General features: G+C 44.7%; 1 protein-coding gene across 4 annotated transcripts in view; it reads left to right on the top strand.

The window, feature by feature from the left end:
• Nucleotides 1–17,131, top strand: part of MAPKBP1 (mitogen-activated protein kinase binding protein 1) — a 97,705-nt gene that overhangs the window by 44,994 nt on the left and 35,580 nt on the right. For 3 of the 4 annotated variants that reach the window (XM_069857937.1, XM_069857938.1, XM_069857939.1), the window contains 7 exons: nucleotides 7,469–7,531; nucleotides 8,127–8,184; nucleotides 11,255–11,425; nucleotides 13,393–13,530; nucleotides 13,849–14,031; nucleotides 14,637–14,654; nucleotides 15,189–15,349. In XM_069857937.1, coding sequence (XP_069714038.1) covers nucleotides 7,469–7,531; nucleotides 8,127–8,184; nucleotides 11,255–11,425; nucleotides 13,393–13,530; nucleotides 13,849–14,031; nucleotides 14,637–14,654; nucleotides 15,189–15,349 — 792 coding nt within the window. The remainder of the gene's footprint in view (nucleotides 1–7,468; nucleotides 7,532–8,126; nucleotides 8,185–11,254; nucleotides 11,426–13,392; nucleotides 13,531–13,848; nucleotides 14,032–14,636; nucleotides 14,655–15,188; nucleotides 15,350–17,131) is intronic. The other variant, XM_069857940.1, reaches the window with a different exon arrangement.

Genomic DNA, 17,131 nt, shown 5'->3' with positions numbered 1-17,131 from the left:
TGCATTTGTTGTCAGAGCCTTAAGTCCCTTAAAGCTTGTCAAACCTGCAAGGTGACAGGCGATTCAGTGCATGTACGAGCAGCTGCCACTTTGCGTGGCTTTGCTGTCCCACCTCCCTTTGCAAGGGTGATTCTTCTGCCAGGCAGGGGAGATGGCTTGTCCCCAGTTCAGAGATAAGACCCGGGGCAGGATTTTATCTCTGGTTTCTCATCCGTGAGGCTCCTTTTTGCTTTCTTGGCTTTAGTGTTGGAGGTAATCAGGATGATTTGATGATGAAGTTCCTGCTGAATCACTGGTGACTAGGCAGCTATGAGACATAACAATTAACATAACTGGAATAATTTTTATCTTCTTTGCAACTGTAATGATTCCCGGTTGGTAAGCTGATTTGAATTTCATGGTTTTCCTCTGAGCCCTTCTGTCCCCTCTGCTTTCCCCACATGGTGTTCTTGCTCAAGTCTTTCACAATCTCTGTCTGGCTTTGCTCTTTGCCTCCCAGAAAAAGGTACCTTCTTATTGTGCAGCTCTGTGAAAAGCCGTCACTCTCCCAAGGGCACTGCTGCTGTGTCTCTGGCTCCGGCATGGCTGCTGTAGAGTTGCATACAATTTACCTGGCGGGAAACAGGACCTGGGCTGCCTTTTATCCATGGATGCATTTTGTGGGAAGCATGGAGTCTGAGTTTGTTTTCCTGAATCACCACCCTGCCTTATGTTTGCCCAGTGTCAGGGGTTGCTGGTTTTAAAGCTCCTCCTCCTCATCTACCCTGCTCTCTTAAAAAGAAACCTTGAAATAACCTAGCGTTGGAGGTGTCTGTGCTAAGATGGAGTTTTCCATGTGTGGTAGTTCCAGGGGACTGAGGATACCTTGCAGTAAGATCAGATGGAGCCCCTAGAAATTGCCACAATGAGTTCTTGTCGGCAGGCAGTGCCCTGCTGTGGTAGGAAACTCCTGTAGAGTTTCTCCTCTGTGTTCCTAATAAAGCTGAAAATTTAGTGCTGTCTGTTTGTGTGTGAGAAGAGAGGCCTGGATGTGTTGGTGCACCACCACAATCTCTGCTTTATACTGGATCTTTCCATCCATCATGTGATTTTTTGGGTTTTTTTTAAACTATTTAAAGTGTTTTGTGTATCTTCAGATCTGTTCATCTGTTCTCTGCCATCCACAGCTTGAGGTCAGAGATGTGGCCTGTTGTTTTAAAGAAACAGTCTGGCAGGTGTAAAGGGGCTGTTGAGAGCTGCTGGTGGAAGCTGTCAGCCATACATGGTAGGAGTTTGTGTTGGCTCTGTGAAGGGCAGGAACTGTGAAGGAGCTTCTTGGGCACTCGGTCCTGTCCTATCATCTGCGGCAGAGCCTGTACGTCTGGACCCTCACAAACCACTCTGGCAGGAGCAGGTCACGAGGATGGCAGCATTGTTGCCAGATGATGGGAAGAGCAAATTGCCTGTTTTTCGGGATGTCATCAGATCATATAGGTGCTTTTTTTTTTTTTTTTTTAGGTGGCGGTGGTGTGGCAGTGGTGGTGCTGTGGGCATTTTAAGGCTCTTGTGTCTCAGTCCACTGTAGGCTGAACACAAGTGGAGCCGTCACTGGTATTACCCTATTTCTGATGAGGAGAGTAATCAGAACACTCTTCTGTGGTTGAGCAAAGCAAATAATGCTGGGCAGAGACAGAGAGGCTATTTGGCTCTTTCATTGTGTGTGCCCTTGTACTGAATGTGTCTGCCCTCTCAGTCAATGCAATGGGTAATGTGAATTCAGTAGGTGGAAATGGTGAGGGGAGCAGAGAGTGCCTTTGTCCCTTTGGGGAAGATCTCTGCAAATCCTTCTTGTGGGTTCTGCTCTCCCTTCTTGTAGACTCAATCTACTGTGCTGCTTTCCCTTTTCTTGTGTGTGGGTGCCCAGTGACTTAAGATATGCCTCTGTCAAATTTCTGTAGGCCGGGAGAATAGTCTGGACAAGGTACCTCTGAAATCTGCTATGTTCTTCCGCAGGCATGGGCTTTAGGAGGGAAGATATTGGACTTCCTTTGTTCTGGTGAGGCTGTTCTTGTGGGTTTTTTTTAGAGCAGTCTGTTCTGCAGTGTATTTGAGCTCCCACTCCTGCAGATCTGGGGTGCCATTGCAGCCTTTTAAACAGAGCGTGCATGTCCCTGGTTGGCAGTCAGAAATTCTCTCTAAATGTATCAATCAGTTTCTTTTTCACAGTGGTTTTCGTGTTCAGCTTTCAGGGCTTTTCGTTAGCCTGTGCTGGTTTCTGAAGTGTGAATTTAGCTGCATCTCCCAGGCTCCCACTTTTCCAGTATTCTTGGTCATGATTTTGGTGCAGGGAGCTCTGAAGGCTTTTCTGCTCAGGCAGTGACAACAAAATCTTAACCTCTCAACAGATATATCTTTCTTCTCAGCATGCATTTAATTAAAATAGCTTGCATGAAAATACCTATTCAGTTACATAGTCAGCATGCACATCCTCTCTCATTGCTGTTAACCCAGTCCCGGTACTGGCTGTGATTTAGAGAAGCTTTTTGGCAGTAAGAGTTGCCACATGGAAAATTAACACCAGCTTTGTACACACTGCTTCACTCTGATCAAACTTCCTGTGGCAACCAGTGCAGTATAAAAAAGATTTTGTTCTTATCAATATCTTTTTTCTTTTTCATGCATTTAGTGCGTAGGAAGCTACTGCACTCTCATTTGAATAGCTTTGGGTGAGGGGAAGAGAGTGGAGTATGAGCCAGAAATTGAGAAATGGACGGATTTTGAAGGGGTGAGACTGCTCTTTTAATTTATTCTTGCAGCAGTATGAAAGGAATATATTGTGGAGAAAAAAAGAAAGCCAACATTTGTTTTGATTTCTTAATGGAGTTTTCTTTCCTGCACACAGCATTCTCTTTATACCATTGGCTGCATACACATAAGAGAGGATGATTTGACCCAGGGAGGGCTTAACCCATGAACTCTGCCCTCTGCCTCCAGTCATGTGTTCCACAAGATAGGGCAACACTGAGTTGATGGATAATTTGGGAAGGAATGCAATCACGGACTTTTATAATTTTCCAAGCACCCCAGAGGGAACTGTGGCCTGCAGAGGAAAGGAAGAGGGTAACTGACTTCTGCAGAAATCTGAAGGTGGCTGGAGGAAGGCACCTGAGACTAAAGGGATGTGCAGAGAAACAGGAGGACAATGCCGAGGAGTTAGCATTTTGGGAAGAGCAGAGTGAAGCTAGTAGGAGAGAAGGCAGAAGTAAAGGTGAAGGGAGCTGCATGGAGTGACCCACTCCTGCTGACTTTGTGAGTCAGGTACTTTGTGTAAATGTGATACTGATGTCCGATTCCTCTTCATTCCTGCTCCTATATTTAGCGTAGGGAAATTGCTTCTTTTTTTGTATTTCGGGCTTTTTTCCATCTTGTTGGAGTCAATGGAAACTGTTCTGGCAATCCCTCCCCCTGCCTCTGAAACAACACCAGCTTTTTATGTGCATATATGGTGCACAGTCATGCATGTGCAAGACAGGACTGTGCCTTCATGGAGGTTTGGAAAGCTCTGCAAATAACCTTTCACCACTTTTTGGTTGGCTGACCCAAATGGGCTCCCTGATGGAGAGAGCTCAGGTTGTCTGTAAAAATGTTTGACACTGCTGTGACAGCTGATTCTATCCTTCCCTTGTGTCTAAGGTTACCTGAATATCCCACAAGAAGGAGAAGAACTGGAACACATTCCACAGCCAAGTTGTTTTTAAAATCTTCTTGCATCAGGAAGGTGTACTTAATGGTTGTGCGGTGGCATCATAGACCTAGAAATAATACCTTTAAATATGTGTGCCATTGCCAACAGCCTCTGCAGGAACCAGCCTGCAAACAGGACACTAGATCTCAGCTGGCTGATAGATGGTTTGTAACAGCAGTAATCCATGCAGCAGTGAATAGTTTCTATAAACGTCCTGGAAATCAGAACATGCTTGTAGATTGCTGTGGGCATCAAGCCTTGCCTGCAGCTGCAGAGGAGGTAGGGTTTGTGTTGTAAACAAGGGTGCTAACAATGTTGACCTCCCAACCAGCCATCGTGTGCTGTGGTCAATGTTTCTCTGTGCAGGTCCCACGTGAGGTGCTTTTGGAACTTGAAGTAGTTTGTATGTTGGCGCTAACATTTTAACAAGGTTTCTTCAGACAAAGGTGTCTTGAGAACTCGAATTTGTTTTGAAAGCTTCAGCTTGGCAGAGGGGTGGGGTGAGTGGAAAAGGTGATGTGATCATTATAGAAGTGCAGGTTTGAAGGGCTTTACCAGGTGTACATCTCCAATTGGAAGCTAGGAACAAAAAGATCGGCGCTTTCTTCACTTGCATCCTTTCCATCCCTCTGGCTGTAAATGCTGAATGCAGTTTTATAAAGGAGCAGACAAAGGTAGAGGATGGATAAGATGGGTGTATGCTCTTGTATGTAATTAGTTTTCCATGGTAATTATTTTTATTATTTTAACTGTGGTAAGATTATAGCTAGCATAAATGTAATGAGTAGATGCTTTGAGTCTCCTGAGGGCTTGGTGGACTCGGAGGTAGCATGGAGTTGATGGGTCAGCAAATTGACCATTTGGTGTCTCCATTCCATTTATTCTGCTGGACCAATTTCCTTTGCTAAAATTGAGCACACCCAGAGTGCTAATGAGCTCTGAGCCACCTTGTCTGGGGAAGCACTGCTGGTTCTGCTAAAGAACTGCTGTCTGCATGGAGTGGAGGAGGTGCCCTGGGACCACAGTGAGCTCTGAGTGTCTGAGCAGGCAGCTGAGGCTGCCCTGAACACTCAGAAAAGACTAGCGTGCTAGAAATGGTTAATTTCTCGTTATTGAGAAGGTGTGGTCTCTAGGATGGAGTGGACTAGACATTTTCCCAAGCATTTTGAGAGCGAGACAGTTTTCAAGTCAGGTGCTCCTGACTCCTGGAACAGTATCTGTGTCCCACTGTAAGATTTGCATAGCATAGCAGTAGGGTAGCTTTTGTTGGGTAGCAGCTGATTTAAGAAAGCAGGTTTAGAATACTAGTTTATAATGGTTAAATGACTTGTATTTGGTGTAGAAGGTCATAACCAATTAGCAAGTTATGTTAGTTGCTAGCTCCAACTCAACATAACCATGTGAAATTTAATTCAGTGAGTCTGAGTTAAAATTGCCTTTTCTTGGCATAAATCAATGCTTGCTGACCAGTAAGGAGATACTGTGATTTACTTCTTTCTTGCCCTCACCTCCCTACCCCTTCCAAATAGAGTTCTTTAGTTATGGGTGAAGCTTAGTGAATTGAGCTCAAGGGTGTCTCAAGAGAGTTAAAACATAAATTTTTGTGATGGCTGCTGTAGAAGCCATGTGGCTCTTGGAGAAATTTGTCAGTTTGCCTGGGTGTGTGAGCTGGGTTGCTCTTACTTCACTCATGGGCTCCAGGCTTGGCTGGGGGACTGGAAGGGTAAGAAGCCTACTAGCAGACAACCCTCTCTGGAGTGAAACTAAGCTAAAATTTGTGGTTGTAAGTGGCTGAGGGCTCTGTCCTGTTAGTAATGGCCCTTTGTGGTTCACTATACTATTCTAGGAAGCAGTCTGTTTTTTTTTGCCTGGTTTGAAGACCATAGTTTGGTTTTTTTTGCATCTTCCCTGTGTTTTTAAATTTAGTTCGCTTCTTTGAAGTCCTGTTTTTCTGCTGAGTCTCTCACAATGAAACAGAAACTTAAGAGCTGCATAGGAAAGTCTTCGTGAGGATTTTGCGTCTTTCCTTTATTCTTTCTAGTTTAGTTTAGTATGACCACAGTTCACCTCTGGCATAACTCAGCAGGATTTTAGTCCGTTAACACTATCCAACTCCACATAATGGAGTTTTGCTTTGCTTTTCTGATTAGCCAGGGACTTGGGATCAGATAGATTTTTGCATCTGCTAACTTCCTATTTCATATCGCGTGATTTGCAAGGCTTAACCTCCCCTGACTTCTTAATGGATCACAAACCATCTGCTTTTTTACATTAATCCCTTAGAAATACATAGCATAGCTGTGACTTGATATTCTCCACATTGGTTCTCCCAGGGTAAAAAGTGCAGAGGGATCAGTCCCAGTCTGAACAAACCGTTTGTTTGCACTTTCACGGCTCTTCCCCAAGATTACTTCTCCAACCATGGCTGTCTGCCTTAACTGTCAAGAAAGTTTGGTGCCTTTGTTGCTTTGGCCTTCTGTGTAAGGTGTAGGTGGAAGGGCATGGCTGGAAAGGTGTAGCATAGTCTAATGAGGGGCGTATTTTCATAGAATCATAGAATAACCAGGTTGGAAGAGGCCCACCGGATCATCAAGTCCAACCATTCCTATCAAAACACTAAACCATGCTCCTCAGCACCTCGTCCACCCGTGCCTTAAACACCTCCAGGGAAGGTGAATCAACCACCTCCCTGGGCAGCCTGTTCCAGTGCCCAATGACCCTTTCTGTGAAGAATTTTTTCCTAATATCCAGCCTAAACCTCCCCTGGCGGAGCTTGAAGCCATTCCCTCTTGTCCTGTCCCCCGTCTCTTGGGAGAAGAGGCCAGCTCTGTCCTCTCTACAACCTCCTTTCAGGTAGTTGTAGAGAGCAATGAGGTCTCCCCTCAGCCTCCTCTTCTCCAGGCTAAACACCCCCAGCTCTCTCAGCCGTTCCTCATAAGGCCTGTTCTCCAGCCCCCTCACCAGCTTTGTTGCTCTTCTCTGGACTCTCTCCAGAGCCTCAACATCCTTCTTGTGGTGAGGGGCCCAGAACTGAACACAGGATTCGAGGAGTGGTCTCACCAGTGTCGAGTACAGAGGGAGAATAACCTCCCTGGACCTGCTGGTCACGCCGTTTCTGATCCAAGCCAAGATGCCATTGGCCTTCTTGGCCACCTGGGCACACTGCTGGCTCATGTTCAGTCGCTGTCAACCAACACCCCCAGGTCCCTCTCCTCCAGGCAGCTTTCTAGACAGGCTTCCCCTAGTCTGTAGCACTGCATAGGGTTGTTGTGCCCCAAGTGCAGGACCCGGCATTTGGCCTTGTTAAACCTCATGCCATTGGTCTCAGCCCAGTGGTCCAGCCTGTTTAGATGCCTCTGTAGAGCCTCCCTACCCTCCCACAGATCAACACTTGCACCCCGCTGGCATTTGGCCTTGTTAAACCTCATGCCATTGGTCTCAGCCCAGTGGTCCAGCCTGTTTAGATGCCTCTGTAGAGCCTCCCTACCTTCCCACAGATCAACACTTCCACCCCGCTTAGTGTCGTCTGCAGACTTGCTAAGGGTGCACTCAATGCCTTCATCCAGGTCATTGATAAAGACATTGAAGACATTGATAAGGCACAGCTCAGCCTGTGAGGTTAGGGAATAAAACAGCATTTTGTGGCTCGTTTTGATGCTGCTTTTCCAGCAGGGATAGCTCTTTGGTTTTCTTTATACACATGGTCATGAAAACTCTTATTCTTCTTCTGTTTCCTCCATCCAGGTGTGTTGTTGTGCTGTTCAACCCTAGGAAAAATAAGCAACACCACATTCTAAACAGTTCCAGGTGAGTGAAGCTTTAAGCTGGGCTTGCTTTCTGTGGGAGGTAAGTTTCAAGGTTTTTGAAATTCGAGTGAAGCACAGGAGCTGCTATTGCTCCAGGCTAAAGCCCCTCAGCCAGAGCTGCCCTGGGGAGAGGCTGCCTGGCAGTTTGACTCCAGCTCTTTATAATGTGAGGTGCTATTGTTGATGAGGCACCACCTCATAGATATTGTGATCTTGTGAGGAACTGCTAACAGGCATGACATGGAGGAGGTCTTATGAGGACTCCATGATATGTAATTTTATTTCTCTTTCACCTGAAACTAACTTGATTATTGAAGCCAGGATTAGGATGTGCTCCTGCATCTGGAATACAGGCACAAGGATGAACCTTTTCTTTTGGAACTTTTATGGTGCTGTAGGCACGCTGCTTCAGACTTGGGCAGCAGGAAATCCTCAGGGCAAATGTTAGACCTCTGGTAAAGCAAAACGATTGTGTCAGGCTAATATGTGTGATTTTAACCTCTTTCTAGTTTGTCCCAACCTACTCCCCAGTCATGACGTATTGAAATGAAATCACATGTTGGACATGTTTCTCAGTGTCATTTTCTCTGTTTTAGGAAAACAATTACAGCACTTGCTTTCTCTCCAGATGGAAAATATTTGGTTACAGGAGAGGTAAGCTTGAGAGGGGAGAGGGCACACTTTGTCCATTGCATTTTGAAGCAGGGTAGAGGGTGTTAGAAGAAACAAGCCAGCAGTCTTCCTTGACACAAGCAAATCTATTTCAATGTTGCATCTCTTTGTGGACCTAGTGGGTTATGGGTGGCTCTGGGTGCTCCTGATAGCAGCTTTTCAGTGTGGTGTCCCTCATCAGCGTAGGGGATGGATCTTCTGGGGTGGTGTCTGTGGGCTGAAGGTACAGTGAAAATAAGTGGAAGGACACACAACATGGCTCTGCTGTAGCATCAGTGAAGTGTAGCAGGATGGTCCTTAATCTTGGGCTGACTTTAGCATTGTCGCTTTAGGATTTCAGGAAGTAATTGAAGCCAGTTAACAGTGTTGTGGACAAAGGGAAAACTACATGTAGAATGGGGCTTTAGAAATAGTGACAGAAGATGCTGTTGCCTGTGGTTGGATTGTATGTTTGGCTGGGGGTGACAATTGCTTCCTCTTTCCAAGCACGCCCAAGGGACAGAATAAGGATGAGTGCCCTGCATGTCTGTTCTGCATTAGAAGTTCAAGACATGGGCTGTGTGTCATGAGGTTGGAATTGCTGAATGTTAGAAACCCACAGAAATGCTGACTGTCCCCTGTATGGTTGGGCTCAGTTTGCTTTTGTGTGTGATTAACAATAATTTACCTCTGTTCTCTGTGCCTCTAAGATGTGGGGAAGGAGCAGGTGTGAAACAGTTCCCCACCTGATCCTCAGCCAGTGTTTCACAGCTCTTGTGTCAGAGCTGTCGAGACAGAGGCTGTTCTCTTCAGAAGTTCCTACTGCAGACGCCATGATGGCAGCTATCGTGGCACTGGGTGGCTCCTAAGCTGAGCCTGAATCCTGCGTGAATAAAGCCAAGGATAAAAACAGTGTTTTGGGGTAGAGGCTACCTTGACACAGAAAAAATATTAGCACAAATTTTCCATTGGAGCACCAGAGGTGATTGTTGTTATTAACTTTTTACTGAAAGCATGAGGTTTTGTAACTAATTTGTTTTAACTCCTCTTTACTCTAGAAGTCTTATTGTAATAAACCCCCTTTATATTAAAATTATTTTATATATATATGTATTTTCTCCATGATGTTCAGTGGGTTTTCTATTTTTTTTTTTGTTTTTAATCGCTGGTGCTCTAGTCTTTTCATATGGGGAAGGAAAAGTGGATAAAAATAAAGTCGGCCTTTCTTGGTGACAACTCAAACTTTGCCATTTGAGACTTCATTAGGGTAAATGGAAAGTTTTTTTTAAAGCCTTTCCAGTTTTACTTGAAGGCTTTTTTTTTGCCCTATTGCAAAACATGCCTCATCTTGCCCTGTTGCAAGAGCATTTCTGTTTTTGGTATCCTCCCACGTGTCTGACATGTGAGTTATTACTTGGTGAAGCAGTGTCCCCTGCTGGTTTCAGCAGCCTCGTCTTAGTTCACCCTCTGTACTGTGAGTGGTTCTCCCATAGGGAAGCAGTTTGAGTTCACCTTGTCAGCTCACTTCTAGCAGCCTCATGCTAATTCTGCCTAGTGACACTTCAGTTTTCTGCATGACTGGCTTTTCAGGAGGGAGACTATAGAGGTTAGTTCTATAGAGGTTAGTTTTTGACTGGCCACATATGTTAAGTCACTTTCCGTATTTTTCAAATACAGTGAAAAAATGGTCTTTTTTCCCCTTTTCACTTTTTTTCCTTTCCCTCCCCATGGAGGCATAGATTCTCCATCCATGAGAATCGCAGAGAGCTTGTTTTTGGTAAAGATTTTTTTTTTTTTGAAATGATGAATATGAATTCAAAAAGTCTTGAGGTGGATCCTAAGGTGCTAGGAAATACATATATATATATATATATATATGTATATACACACATATGTATATGTGTGTTTAAGTATAGAAGTTGCCTTAAAGAGCAGCTAATCCAGCTCATTGTAACATCCTGCCGCCACCCTGAGACCCGAGCTCTGCCTTGCAGGAGGACAACGTTTGCCAGTTGTAGTAAAATCTGACCATAACATTTTTCCAGGCCACAAGCAGTCACCTTGGCAAAGCTTTTGAACACAGCAATTCAAATTTGCACAATTCTGCGTTTTTAAAGCTTTGACTTCTGCTTCTGATCAATCTTGCCTCTCTCACACAATCAACTGACTTAAAACTGATCAGAAAACATACCATTTTACCATGTTGCCATGGATATGCTATCTTGCAAGCTACTGTTTTGACAGACTTCATTGTGAAATCATGAGCAGGCTCTGAGCAGGATTTGCCCATCAGGCACTTTTTTCACCAGCATTTTAGCTCATCTTGTGTGTCTTGTTCTTCTTTGGTTTAATAACAAACAATTAAACAAAGGAATACAGTTGTCTGGCAGAAGGTGCTGAACTGGCATTCCTGAAGTCTATGACCTCCTGCTTCTCTGGAGAACAAGTGTAAAACCAGAGGCTGTGTTCCCTCAATGTCTTTTTCTTGGACACTACCCTGCCCACGTTCTTTCAGGCAGCATGCATCCACGTGTTACCTTTTTATCAGAAATGCTGCTGCTGTTGTTCCAGAAGCCTCCCTCAAATGGTGTGTGATAGCTACCACAACGGTCATGTTTTTGTATGGCATGACCTGGCTTGAGATCTCCGATGTCCACATTGTGTTAAGAGTGGAGGATGTAAGGGCATTTTGATTTGCTGAATCCAGAGATACAGTCTATTACAATAGTTTTTTTTTGAGCTGGCTGTGAGTTACCATTGCTAAGGTCAGGGATGTGCATCAAAAGTATTGTTCTAGTCTCTGTTTTGTGAGTAGGATAAGAAAAGGATTAAAGCAAGAGAAATTGTATTAATTTTTTCCAGACACCTGTTGAAATACAGATACTCTTTAGCTCATTGGGTTCAGCCTGGGCTTTAAAGAATTGAAGGAACTGAGGTCTAACCTCTAACACTATTGTGAATGCACCATCTAGACATCTTTTTCCAAGTCCCCACCTGTTTATGTGCTCGAATCTCTCAGAACTGACCTTGGGGGTTATGTTTTCTGTTCTGTGTTTGTTCTTGTCCTCTCCAGAGTGGGCACATGCCAGCAGTTCGAGTATGGGATGTAGCTGAGCGAACCCAGGTGGCTGAACTTCAGGAGCACAAGTATGGTGTGGCCTGTGTGGCCTTCTCCCCTAGCTCCAAGTACATTGTTTCAGTGGGGTACCAGCATGACATGATTGTCAACGTGTGGTCATGGAAGGTAAGCTCTCCAGGAAGTTGGATGGACCCCAAAGAGTTGCTAAATTAAAAAAAAGTGGACAATCTGACCATAAGTTATTTCAGTTCCATCTTACTTTCTGTTTTGTTTTTTTTTCTCTCAATTCTGTTGCTGTTTGTTTTTTGACATTCATAGATACAGACAAGTTTGGATATGAGAGAGTGCTATGGTCCCTTAGGGAAGGTCTAAGTCACTTAAGTGAATTGATGTACTTTATACTTGGAGATGTGTGACATCTTGCTGTCCAGCTGGAAAAGTCTGGACTTGTTGCAGCCTTGTACTTGCTTAGAGGCTTATTGAAGACTAATATATGAGGTTGAGGAAGGAAACTTTCATCGGCTAGGAATTTCTTTTGTGGTGTAGTGGATGCTCTTGGCTTTTTTTTGTTTTGTTGTGTCAGGGTGTTTGGTACTCCTAACCCCATCCTTGATGACTGAGAAAGGGAACATAGCAAAGTCACAGTGGGTGAAAGCTGAATGAGGTCAATCTCTGCCACTGGGTTGGGGCAGCACTCTGTGGAAACAAAGCCTGTGTCATATACTCTAAAAAACGTTTAAGTATGTGCTGTTTATATATAAGAAAAGAAACATTTATTTTCAGTAGTCTTCGAGTCTACTGTATAATAAAATGCTAAGCACTTATTCAGGTCCTTCTGCCTCTTCAGGTGCTGCAACCCTCTCTAAAAGAGAAGTGATTTTAAAAAACTTCAATGCATCTGTTAAATCTCACAGAATCAAAGAATGGTTTGGGTTGGAAGGGACCTTAAAAATCATCTGTGGGCAGGGACACATTCCACTGGATCAGGTTGCTCAAAATCTCATCCATCCTGATTTGAACACCTCTGGGGTGCGCAGCCTGTTTCAGTGCCTCACCATGCTCACAGTAAAAGATGTCTTCCTTGTATCTAATCTATATCTAACCTCTTTCAGTTTAAAACCATTACTCCTTGTCCTATTGCTACACTCCCTGACTCCCTGACTGTTGGGGGTGCTCTGTGGTGATGGTGCAGCAGCTGGGACTCCTCTAGTGGCGATTTCTTATTTCTGTCAGCGTGCAGTCCCATGGGGCCCTTGGAGTGATGTGGCTTATGTGCTAAGGGCATTGTGTTGGGAAGACTAGGAGCAACCAAGTCCCTAAAAGGGAACAGTCAAGGAAATGGAAGAAGAGCAAAAAGTGGTGCAGTGTTGTCAATTGTGCTGCATTATTGAAAACCCACAACAGGCACAGAGGGGAAAACTTGTTTGTTTTTTTTTTTTTTATTCTCTTCTCACTGCTACCAATATCTGGGATGAAGCAAAGGGAGGAAATCTGAGCACTGATATTGTGGACAGGGATCTCTTGCGATCTGACCATTCTGCCCAGGCAGTGCCTGTTCTTATTTTCTGTCCCTGTCATGTTCTTCCTTCTTTCTCAAATTCTTTGATGTCTTTTTATGTATTGGGTCTTTAAATAAAGCATCAGGTCTTTTAAGAGAAGAGACAATTTATGGAGGAACCAGTACTGTTTTCCCTGAAGAAAATACCTGTTCACCATCTTGAGTGCCTTTCCCTCATCACTGCCTGGAGGCTGGGAAAGCTCTTCCCTGTGCTGGCCTATGTGTGCTTTTGCTGTTTAGAAAGGGAAATGGGTTTCTCCGAGCTCCCCCGACTGTGAAACCAACATGTCAAATCTCAGACAGCAAGTTCCTGCAGGCAGTAGTGCCTGCTGATTTCTTCTTCATCATAGTGAATGTGAGAGTGGAATTGAATGGAAATGTGAACTGTGCTATCTGCCAAATCAGTGCTCCCAGCTGACGCTCCATAAGTTATATTCAGGGGAGAATGGGGAATAGTTTGGGCCTCGCCTTTAGCCTGCTGTAGTGCTTGTGCTGGATACATGCCTGTAGTTGAAATTAATTTCCTTTGCTTCTGAGCAGACAAATTAAGCTATCTCAACAATTATGTTTACAGAAAAATATTGTAGTGGCAGCAAACAAAGTCTCAAGTAAAGTGACAGCTGTGTCATTCTCGGAGGACTGCAGTTACTTTGTCACTGCTGGAAATCGACACATCAAATTCTGGTACCTGGATGACAGCAAAACCTCAAAGGTGAGAGAAGGTGCATCAAGGCCAAGCTGTGAACAAGACTTTTCCATCTTATGGCAGGGTGGATTTTGCTCCAGTGAGCTGTGGGAAGTGGGAACTCTGTTTTTCCTGGGTTTCAGGGGTAGCACTCCACTCCTGACTCTCAAGTCTCAGTCTCTCCATGCTGCAGTCAATGGGTCTGCAGCAAGTAAAATGGGTCCTTTGTAGGCTGTTTGCAACTTTCTTTGAGGCACTTCCGCACTCAAGGCTTGATGTTCTAAAAAATGTCTGTCTACCTGGAGTGTCTTGCTCTGTTTCTAACAAACTGTTTCTTCTTGGTAGGTCAATGCCACAGTGCCCTTGCTGGGTCGCTCAGGATTGCTTGGAGAACTGAGGAACAACTTCTTTGCGGATGTGGCATGTGGAAGGGGCAAAAAAGCCGAGAGCACTTTCTGTATCACATCCTCAGGCCTGCTCTGTGAATTCAATGAAAAGAGACTGCTAGACAAGTGGGTGGAGCTGAGAGTGAGTTTCACATCCTCCTGTCTTGCAGTATTTGGGCTTGCTGAAGCAGAGTAGAAATAGCAAATAATAAGGGCAGTCAGGGAGTGCAAGCTGACCACCAGCAGTGAAAGCCATTGGGCCTCTGCCACTTTGCTTTACTCTGGAAGGCCAGCCAAATTAGTGTTGCTTCTTAGCAAAGGGATTTTATTAATCATTGAGGCTCTTTCATTCTCAAGCCTGAGCATTACAGCTGCTGACCTTCTGGCAAAGCAGTGTCCTTATGTAGCTTTGGCAAACCCCTATGTTATCCCTCCTGGGTTGCCCTGGAAAAGTAGGAGTTTTAGAAGGATTCTGATTTTTACCCACTCTGCTGTGTCTTGCTTGGCTCGTGCATCTCAAATGCAGGTTCCCAAGGTGCTAGTTGGTTTGGTTATTCTAAATGACCAGGTTGGCACATAGTTAAGGATTTGACCATGCTTATTTTCCTTTCAATTGAATGTAAAGTCTTCCCCTGAAAAGATCCAATGTATTAAAGTCAAAGGATCCACGCTTTCACTCAAGTGAAATGCCTCTTCTTTTCTTTCCTTTCCTTTCCTCTCTAAAATCTGCCTTTCACTCTCGCTCAGAATACAGACAGCTTCACAGTAAGTTGGAGAAAAGTTTTGCCTTGAACTCATCCCCTTATTCACCACCCTCCATTTTGTACCATTTTCTGCCATTTGTACAGATCCTAGTGGGAGGGGGAAGAAAATCCTTTTTTTCCTTTTCTTATCCCCATGTGACAGGTAATGTATTGTTGTGCCAGTACAAGGTGAGATGCTGCTTGCCTGCCAGTAGTGCTGAATGTCACAGAGGAACAAAAGAGTGTTCAGAGGAAGACTCAGCTGGAGCAAATGCGTAGCTGTGCTCATTTCCCACCACGGTGGGTGGCAGAGGAACTGAGCTTTTTCCTTAACCGCTTGGAACTTGCAATGGACTTGGCTGGGAAGCTCCTCAGAAAACAAAATTGGATTTTTAGTTTTTTCCTTGCCCCCAGGGCTCAACTTCACTTCACTTCAGCTCTTATGACCATGACTCCTTTGTCTGTCAATTTGCTCTTCTCCCTGTTGTGTGTCTGGTGACCTTTGCAGTGAGAGCACATTGCTTATTTGCCTTCTTGTGTGCTGTGTCTTCCTCAGACCACTGTGGCAAACTGTATCTCTGTGAATCATGACTACATCTTCTGTGGCTGTGCTGATGGCACTGTGCGGATTTTTAACCCTCTGAACCTCCACTTTGTCACCACGCTGCCGAAGCCGCACTTCCTGGGAACAGACATCGCGAGCGTGACTGAGGCCAGGTACTGTGGAGAGGGTGGAAAGGATCAAGGGAGGTCTCTGAGGGTTAGAACTGTTCCCCAGACCTTTGCCATCTTGAGCATGCAGCCTGTTGCAGGTCTCCCTGAGTTGCTGCAGCCTTACATCGCGTAGCTGAGCTACAGCCCAAAGCTGATTGCTGGACTGCATAGCATGTCTTGCTTCTCATCTTTGTGGGACTGCTTGTGTTTGGTGGCCTTTTGACAATTGTTGCTATGAGCAAGCAGACGGAGGGCACAGGATGTTGTGGCACATTTCAGTTGTTCCTGTACCATGGCATAGCTTTTGCTTTTCACCAGTAAGGACTGAAGACTCTCCTCCTCAGCAATATAATGATGTTGCTAGGAGATGCCCAGGCTCTCAGGCACTTTTAGGAAGGCTCCTTTGCTATCTTTTATGGACTTGAATCTCTTAATATTGTGTACCGTCTTTCTTCTCCTTCAATGTTGTGCATTCTGTTGTTGTGTTTTCCTACCTTGCTCCAGTAGCTTCTGCCTTGGCTCTCTATTTCCCACCTTCTGAGATGGGTTATGGGGTTTCTGTGCTGTTCTGTCTGACAGCTTGTGGAGGTTTATGCTAGAGAGAACCCTTCACGTGTTGCTGCTTACCACTCCTGGTTGGAGGCTTTCCCAATCTTCTTTTGTTACCCTCTTTCGCTTCTGTCACTAGTGGGGAAGAAATCCAAAGGGCATGAGTCCACCAGTCATTGTTCCACTGGATGTAAGAGTTCCTATATCTAGAGATATATACTCTTATTTTTTCCCCCTTTCTTCTTTCGTTTGTTTGTGTCTCAAGTGGTTTTCTCTAAACCGTTCTTGGGAACTTGAGGTAGAGGTTCAAATAGTGCAATATATAGCCGTCCTCCAGAAGACCAGTGAGAGAGAATGATATTCCAGTAGGGGAGATGGAAAAGGAAATCTCTTAATTTAAAATGTTACCAGTTTCTAGTAGTGCTAAAGTCAAACAATTGTATACATGGCCCCTTTAAAAATACTCTCTATTGCTGTCATGCATCAGTCGAGCAGAAGTACTCATGTATTAAACATGTATTTGTACCACTGATTAGAATCTTAACAACAACTTTTTTTTTTTTTATTTCACTTCCAAGGAAGCTAGAAAACACAAGACTCCTTATATTCCATGCATGCCAGAGCCGCTCTGTGGGATGCCATTTGCCTGCAATGAAATGCCCACAACTGTATCAATGACTTGATTTTTTGATAGCACCTGGGCTGTGCTCTTCTAGCCCTCAAGTTTTGCACTTGCAGAAGCAGGGCTTCAATTGTCTGGTGTGCTACATACAATTTGGCCCTCATCCTTGCATCTCCATCAGTCCTTTTAAATTACCTGATGTCAACAGCCTGTCACTCTGGCTATAATTAACTTGGTACCGTTAGTAGTATTGTGGGATGGCTGTGTTCACCTTGGGTCAATAGAGCGGCTCCTTTTTCATGTGCATGGCAGCAAGAATCAACAGAGGACTCCTGTAGTGGAGATACAGAGTATGATGTGATGTTAGCGTAACCTGGGGAAAGGGATCTTCCCTTGTTCTGCAGAATTCCTGTTTTTAAGTTTGCATCAGAGAGCTTTCCAGTCCCATAGAAAGGGCTGCACCCATCTGCAGCTGTATTATGAGCTGCTGCAAGCAGCACCGAGCTGGCTTGTGTGTTGGGCAGGGGTGAAAGAGAAGCATTTGGGCAAACAGCCACTGAGGTGAATCATTCCTTTCTCCCTTGCGCTGGTGTGTTCCTCTCTTTTGAGTGTAG

Source organism: Phaenicophaeus curvirostris, chromosome 5 (genome assembly GCF_032191515.1).
Source record: "Phaenicophaeus curvirostris isolate KB17595 chromosome 5, BPBGC_Pcur_1.0, whole genome shotgun sequence".
Classification (NCBI taxonomy): domain Eukaryota; kingdom Metazoa; phylum Chordata; class Aves; order Cuculiformes; family Cuculidae; genus Phaenicophaeus; species Phaenicophaeus curvirostris.
Note: the sequence above shows the minus strand (reverse complement) of the source record. Positions and strands in the feature narration are given on the sequence as shown.